This window comes from Brassica oleracea, unplaced genomic scaffold (assembly GCF_000695525.1).
Source record: "Brassica oleracea var. oleracea cultivar TO1000 unplaced genomic scaffold, BOL UnpScaffold00853, whole genome shotgun sequence".
NCBI classification, from domain to species: domain Eukaryota; kingdom Viridiplantae; phylum Streptophyta; class Magnoliopsida; order Brassicales; family Brassicaceae; genus Brassica; species Brassica oleracea.
In genome coordinates, this window is record NW_013617481.1 from 25,932 (window position 1) to 34,237 (window position 8,306).

At 38.2% G+C, this 8,306-nt stretch overlaps 2 protein-coding genes across 2 annotated transcripts; both read left to right on the forward strand.

Moving 5' to 3' along the window:
• Nucleotides 1–881: 881 nt before the first annotated feature.
• LOC106320233 (DNA-directed RNA polymerase III subunit rpc31) lies at nt 882–2,406 on the forward strand. Its single transcript, XM_013758601.1, has 8 exons — nt 882–1,097; nt 1,181–1,304; nt 1,397–1,528; nt 1,603–1,653; nt 1,734–1,780; nt 1,843–1,935; nt 2,038–2,092; nt 2,192–2,406. The coding sequence occupies exons 1-8, from the start codon at nt 1,005–1,007 to the stop codon at nt 2,209–2,211; spliced, it is 615 nt and encodes a 204-aa protein (XP_013614055.1). The 5' UTR covers nt 882–1,004; the 3' UTR covers nt 2,212–2,406.
• Nucleotides 2,407–3,007: 601 nt separating this feature from the next.
• Nucleotides 3,008–6,556, forward strand: LOC106320229. Its single transcript, XM_013758598.1, has 3 exons — nt 3,008–3,403; nt 6,104–6,247; nt 6,326–6,556. The coding sequence occupies exons 1-3, from the start codon at nt 3,008–3,010 to the stop codon at nt 6,554–6,556; spliced, it is 771 nt and encodes a 256-aa protein (XP_013614052.1).
• Nucleotides 6,557–8,306: the final 1,750 nt, after the last annotated feature.

Genomic DNA, 8,306 nt, shown 5'->3' on the forward strand with positions numbered 1-8,306 from the left:
TTTTTTCCTTAGATTTTGTTTTGAAAATTTTTTTTTCTGATTTTTTTTTGTTTTCGTTTGTGTATTGTGGGAAATGACATATATATATATATAAATTTTCGAGTTTAGAAGGTGAAATATAACAACGAATTTACAACGAATATATAACAACAAATTTAGGTAAGTTAAAACACATTGAATACACGTTTTCACCTAAATATAATGGTAACATGTTTCGTTGTAATGTCGATGTAACGGTTACGACGAATTTCTCTTTCCACGTACTTTCGTCGTAAACTTACATTGACTTTACGACGAAACTGTTTCTTCGTAAAGTTACATGGAGTTTACGACTAAATTTTGGACTCATCGTAATTTCGTTGTAAACGTTATGTAAATTTACGAGGAAATATTTTTCTCGTAAATCTTCGTTGTTATAGAAACGTTTTCTGGTAGTGTACAATATTTAAAGGACACTGGTACGGACTAATTGATATCAGATAGTCGTTCTTTCAGGACTACTACTAGACCCAATGGGTTTTACTAGTACGATCAAGGAACCGCCTCACGATACAGAAAGGCTGAAGTATAGTATTGGAGAAAAATGGTATTTGAAGATATACTACGAATACACATATTCGTTAGCGAGTAAGATGTTCTTGTCAAGAACGCATCGTGAATGTTGTTTCTTTATACATTTTCAGCATATGGCTCACATATCTGCTTGTGTAATAATTTACCTTCTATAGTTCTGTATGGCTTCAACTTTGTAATTTTAATATAATTCAATAAAATTTTAGTCGGAAAAAATAAAATAAAGGTGATTATTGACCAATTTAATTAATCGCCAAAATAGAAAGCATTACAAGAGTAAAGGGACTATAGTGCAATCCGTAGTAAAATATAAATCTTAAATTAACTAAAAAAGATATACATATAAACGGAACCCCTGAATTGTTTCTTCTCCCAGCCGCCGCTGTGCCGAATCGCCGTCGCGTTGTACCGCCACAATAGCTCGTAGATAGATGGCTTACAGAGGAGGACGAGGAAGAGGAAGAGGTGGGTTTGGTGGGTTTGGCGTTGAGTATGCAAAGGCAGAACCTTTTGTTATTTTCCCTGTAAGTTCAAAACTTTATGCTTTGATTCATCTCCTCTCCTCTCCTTTCATCTTATGATGCAAAGGCTGAACCTTCTGTTACAGGACATTACCTTACCTGACCGTAAATCAATCTCAGACGATACCCAATTACTTAAGAACTTCAATTTCTTTGAGAGGTTCTGGAAAAGTTCGCCTTACCACTTAGGCGATGGTGTTTCAAAGAAAGGTATCTTCTTACTACAAAACAAAAAAAAACTCTCTTAGATTAGATAGCAGTTTGTAATCTTAAAAGGTTGTCTTTTTTTTTTGGTTATTCAGAGAGTGAGAGTTTAGACATTGAGAGGTTCTCAGACACGTTGAAGCCAAAGAAGAAGAAGTCTAATGAGCGGGGATCTTTCTATGACTATCTTGTTCTTAGACCTGATAACTTCCCTAAAGAACTTCTTGGAGGTTTGAAACTAATCTTCTTTTTAGTTTAGATTCTTCTTGTAAGTTTACTGTTTGATCGTTTGCAATCTTTTCAGATACTCGAAGAGAACGGCCTGTGAAGAGAGCAAGATGGACTCAGGACGCAGGTAACTTTGTTGTCTTTATTAGCTTCAACAATGTTTTACACATAAAGAAGGAAACTCAAACTTTATGTCTGTTTTTGTAGATCTGCAGAAGTTGGAGGCCTTGGAGAAGCTTGAAGCAAAGCTTAAGGTATAACAAACACAGTTTACAGTTCAACAAGTCCTTGATTGTTTGGTTTATTTGGTTTATAGGCTGAAGGCAAGGAAGAGAATGAAGAAGGAGAAGGTGATGAAGAAGTTGAGGAATCTGAGGGAGAAGATTCTGAAAATGGAGATTATGATCAGGTTCTTCTTATTCTTTTGCAACTAATTGGTGAAATGATGTCAACTCTTCTGGCTCTGAAGTTTAGTTTAAGTTTCTTCTTATTTTATGTTTTTTTTTTGTAGAATAAAGACTTTGATGATGATGACGACGATTATAACGAGCCGGAGGATAACGATAGTAAGCATATATCTCATCTTTACACTCTGAAGATTATACACTTGCAAACTTAGAGAAATGATTCTGACTAACTTTGTGTCTCTCTTTTCTTGTCAACAGATGAAGACGTATATATCTAAAGCTTCTTCTTATTTGTCTTCCCAAAAAAGGATCAAGTTTTGAGAACAAGAGATAGCTAAAACTCAATTATTGCTTCATACAAATCACCTTCAAACCCTCGTAGAATAATATAATCTACCAATTGTTCCTTTCCTTCATTTTTTTTATTTCTTTTTAATATATCATCAGCCTCAATAAAAATTGTTGAAGGATTAGTTTTGTTTCCACTTCAAATCATAAGCAGAAACTAAAATAGTCGTTAAAAAGACCAGAAACTAAAATTACAGACTCTAGGTAGGTCCTAGTAAAAGAGCTCTACTGCTTTGGACCTTTCTTTTCGTCAAACAACTCTGCCTTTCACCTTAGTCGAATAAAACAATTGGTTTGGTTTGGTTTTGTATAGTACATTAACCAATCCGCAACAGTAGAAATCGCGTTAGGTTATGTGTCTTTTGATGCAGATTCTTCGGAATTGTCAAGTCTCTCACTTCTCACTAATCTGATCTTAATAATCAAAGGAGAAACAAATGATCATAATCCGAACCTACGAACCAAATGACATCGTATATGCTAAATTCAGTTATTTTCCTTTGATATTTTGGATGGGTTCACAAGGTAAAAGATGACCACAAAATATGCTATTAATTATGAGCTTTAATGCTGTTCCTTTAGAGTTACCTAGTTGTTGATTTGTCTTTTCATGTTTCGTGCGTTCCTTACAGCATGAAATGGAAACAAGCAGCAGGAGGTTCTTCCTATGAATGTTGCTATATTGGAGTGTCACCCAAGTTTGTTTATTTGTTTTAACCTAAACCAATGAGCATAGGTATAAGGCAGGGTTGCTCTCTATCCCCTTACCTTTACGTCATCGTTAGTAATGTACTTTCCAAGCTCATTAATAAAGCGGTTTTGGACGGTAGCATTGGGTTATATCCTCAGTGTCAAAAAGTCAATATGTCCCATTTGAGCTTTGCTGATGATATTGTAGTCTTCTCAGATGGCACACCAGAGTCGCTACAAGGAACTCTCTGTGTGTTTGAAGACTTTGCTGCGATGTCGGGCTTGCGAATCAACATAGCAAAGTCCACAGTCTTTGCAGCGGGACGAGGGAAGTCGGTCCTTGAGGGTGCAGCAGCAGGCTCAGGTCTCTCCATCTCTGCTCTACCTATTAAGTACTTTGGTCCCCCTCTCACCACTAAAATAATGGCTAGTGTAATAACTCTCACGAGCCAATAAATTTTTGGTCGAGAAAAATCCCACTCGAAAAGTTTTTAGTTGGTTCGACCAGGATTAATAAAAATAAAAATCGACCCGGTAGATTAATTTCTCGACGGGACTGTCTTGTGGTCGAAAGACCTTCCCTTGATAGTTTGGTCGAATCTTAAATATTTTGGTCGAATGTTTATTAAGATGAACGAGATTTTCCGAGAACAAGACGAAAGCGAAAGACAAGGAATATTTGGTTGAAAAATTATTTAAAATTATCGACCAACTTCCGAAATAATTTTAGAACTGAGTCATGCCCTTCACCAGCCTGGTTGTGCACTTATTCAGTCTTAGACTTGCACCTGCCTGCTTGCCTAGCTTCTTCAGTAACTGGCACATGACAATCACAAGCTGCCTGCTTGCCTTGTTTCTTAGGTTGTCATGTGAGAAGCACATGAAAGGGCTGGAGTTTCTTCAGGTTATGGAAAGGACATCAGCTTGTGCTGAGAGTGCTGTAGCAGCTGGCCAGCTGTCCCCACTCAGCCTAGCTTTGTCCTGAGTGAAACCCTCACCTGAAGCAAGCTCACCTCATATTTAACCCCTCTCCAGCTGCTTCCAACGTTCAGATCACTGCAGAAAAATCTAGAAAATTTCAGAGAGAAAAACAGTGAAAAAGTGAGACAAAAATCAGAGGAAAAATCAGAGAAAAATTATACAAGACCTTGGACGACTTCCTTTCATCCTATAGCTTAGTTCCTTACTGTATAGAAGATCAGAAGGTGAGAATCCAGAGTAAACCCTAGGCCTTGTTCTGTTTTTGTGAAGAACCAAATTTGATTTCTTTTTTTAAATCAGTTCAGTGGGGAGTTCAGTTAAGGGGGAGGACCATCTGAGTTCTTCTGTCAGTCAGTTGTTGTGGTAAGCTTAATCTCCTTGCCTCAGAACCAGTTCATGTTTAGCTAGGGTGTTGGTCGGATCACTTGTCTAAGTGATTATATGGTTCAGTTTGTTAGTTTCGGTTTAAATTAATTTTCTGTAAACCGCTAGCTAACTGATGTGAGCTGTCTAGACCTAAGCTGAACTGAACTGATCCTATCCTGAATAAACCTTGCCTGAACCGAGCTGATCTGATTTAGGATGAGTAGAGCCAAGCATGGACTCAGCTGATATGAACCTAGATAAACTATTATAGCTTGAACCAAACTGATCTTGTGATCATTCACTTCTGTTTCAGGTCAGAGGTGGAGTAAGGCTTTAGGTATCCAACCAGTTCTAAGACTAATCTCTTAGGTGAGTCTAGAAAGATGTTGAGATTGATTAAGTTAGTAAAGTCTCTGAAATTTATAAGAATGGTGTTGTGTTTACTTATTGTGAACTCCACATAAAGAGTAATCAAAATGTTAAAGTGAGGTTAATCCTAATCTTAGTACTTGTTCTCAAATAATAATCTTAACTATGAAATAATCATGGTTTAATTAAGGATTAATCTTGGTTTAATTAAGAATTAATATTGGTTTAATTAAGATTTAATCAGAGATTAATTAAGAAGTAATCATGATTAATTAAGTACTAATCTTGGATTAATTAAAGATTAATATGAGATTAATTATCGATTAATCTGGAACTAATAAAGAGTTAATTATGATTAATTAAGGATTAATTATGGACTAATTTTGGAATGATTATGGAAGTAAAATCATGTGAAGTCTTGTTATATTCACTATCCCTAAAGTCCCCGCATTACCGTGACTTGGTCCTGCGAACGGAACAAGGTCATGAAGACACAGGGATGGGGTAGCTCCCTGGAGACCGTGTACTGCATGACGATGCAGTGTCGGATTGTTCATACCGGACATTCGACAATGATGGTGATGCTAACTCACTAGTCTCGGTTAGCCTTTGTTGTTTCTCGGGTCTAGTATATATATTGTATTATATGAGTATGGTAACGAGCGGGTGTTGTGGAAGTGATGTTTAAAATAAGAATTCACGATGATGAATGATATACTAGAGTATAATACTAGTACTGGCATGATCATGTTTATGTATTGGATAATTGTTGATTTATTATTGATTGTGTTGTGATTCTAGATTCATTGAGTAAACTAGTTGCTCCTGACTCATTCGTGTGTGCCGGTAACCCTTAGGCGGGAGACACTTTACTCTTTTGGACGGAAGGAGCGGCCAACCAGCGGTAGTATTTTGTTGTCCTTGCAACGTACCTTTTGATGTATATTTACTTAAAACATTGTTGGGCGATAAGCAGTAGGATAAAACTATAACACTTTGTAAGATGTTTAGTAAATAAATAATGTATAAAAGATGTCTATAAATCACGAGTTCTCATATGATATTAGTCCTTGTCCGGGACGAACTAACTATCGAATATTGCTTTATCGGGTTGAAAAGCCTAGAGTAATATCCGATAGGAGCGTCTGTGTTCTTTGGTTGTTGGTCTAAGGCGATCAGATTTATTTCGAGAACCTCGGGTCGACCATCAGGGAACATCGACCGTGTCATTTCCGGTTATCTACGATAGGGGGTGTCACAGCTAGAACCGACTACGAACCTCTCGTAACAAAGATTAGGAACCGGCTCCTGTCATGGACGACTAAGGCCCTATCTTATGCTGGACATTTAATTCTCATAAAGTCTGTCATCGCAAGCACTACGAACTTCTGGTACATAGCTTTCTGTCTTCCGCAGAGCTGCATTGATGAGATTGAAAGCATGTGTTCTGGTTTTCTCTGGAGTGGATCGCCAAACATAACGACAAAGGCCAAAATTGTGTGGGATGATATGTGTACTCCTTATGAAGAGGGAGGATTGGGAATTCGTCGTATCCAGGAGGTGAGTACAGTTTTCTCGCTGAAACTTATTTGGCGCTTATTTGCGTAAACAAAGTCTCTTTGGGTCATCTGGGTAAAGAGGTACTTACTGCGTGATGAGACGCTATGGGATGCAAAGGACACATGGCTTGGTTCTTGGGCATGGCAGAAGTTGTTGAGGTTTCGGTCTTTGGCAAAAGAGTTCTTACGGATGGATGTTAAAGATGGTTGTACTGTGCGGTTCTGGTCAGATATGTGGTTTCCTGAGGGCAGGCTGATTGAGATCGCGGTGAAATTGGCATGCAGAAGCTGGGCATCAGGAGGGATATGAGAATCTGTGAAGTTCTTAGGTATGATGAATGGAAGTTCTGCAGTTGTCGTGATAGACTGATCCAAAGCTTGGTGGCTGAGCTACATGCGTTCCAGTTAAAGCTTACTGATGGAAGAGATGAAGTGTTATGGAAGCGGGGTAATGGAGAGTATGGTACCAAATTTGTTTCATCTGAAACTTGGCATCAAATCAGGCAGCGCAAGAAGAAGGTTCTGTGGAGTAAGATTGTTTCGTTCCCTCAAGGGGTTCCTCGCTATGCATTCATCACTTGGCTTGCGATCAGAGATAGACTCTCTATGGGTCATCGCTCAAGCAAATGGGTCAGCCGCAACACTGCCTCTACTGTGGTGAGCCTGATGAGACTTGAGACCATCTCTTTTTTGCATGTCCTTATACATTCACACTTTGGCTAAAGATGGTAGGTAACCTGTTCGAGGCTGATCCAGACCCAGACTGGAACACCACACTGTCTCACCTGATGACGAGATCCTACGATCGCATCACTTTTATCCTCATGCGACTAGTTTTACAAGTTACAGTATACTATAGAAAGGAAGCACCATACAAGTAGTAAAACATTCGACCAGCTTGCAAAGATGATCGACAAGACAGTACTAGATTGGATCACTTCTACCAAGTACCCCACCAACCCGAGGCTACATGGATTGATGAATAGATGGTTTTCTGCTCATATTTAATAGTCTAAAAGTTCCATTAGATTTCAGCTTATGAACTCTCTATAGCTGTACATATATTCTTTTGAGTTGATCAATAAATTTAACATTTCATCAAAAAAATATGTTCTAGGTTTAGTTGTGTTTAAAACCTTCACATTTCTTTTTGCATATTTCAAAAATATAGGTCCTCATGTTTGATTATAGTGTAGCTTATACAATGGTTGTAAATAGATGGTTGGCCATCTCTGTAATGAACCAATTTCTGGCCCAACGAATTCAGCCTGTCACGGCCCAAGTGAGACCGACGAGAATAAGTGATTGTATCGGACTGGTGTTGCCTTTGGACAATTCTCTTTATTTTCTATTTCATACTTTCGGTTTTATGTTATTATCGATAATTGCGAGTAAGAATTTATTGTATTATAGTTGACTTTATAATGACGTGAAAATTTGTTAAATATATATGAGCCATCTTTTATAATATCAGTGGAGATTTGCAGAGATTATTATTTATTATATTATTTTGAAAAAATGCGGGAACTCGGTTTAATTTGATATTTTACTGTAACTAACACGCCGTTCTCGAGAGTCAAAATACCGGGATGGTAATTTGTTGGGACTCAGTTGTAATCGGTTTTAGATGATTTTCAAAATATTTATGGGGATTTGGGTATTTTAAAAATAAATAACACCTTTCTTTTCGGTATTACTCCTTTAAGCGTTGGTATCCGGTGTTCGACAGAAGTTAGCCTATTTGCTTTCCTTTCGGATGCCGTCAAAGAGAAGAGCCACCGTATTCAGACCGCCAGAGATGCTAGAGAGGCTGTAGATGAGCATGTGCAGCATGTGGTTTCGCAGCCCGCAGCTCCAATGATTGATCAGGATGCCTTGAGACATATGGTACATGACGCAGCTAGACATGCCGTACATGAGGCGGTCCAACAGATTGCCCATGATAGATTACTGCAGTTCAACAGGGTCAACAGTATTCGAAAGTTCCCATTACGTCGGTTCCAGGAGTTTTTCCGGCTCCCCCACCGCCACTAGTTTTCCCAATGCAGTTGCCAGACTGA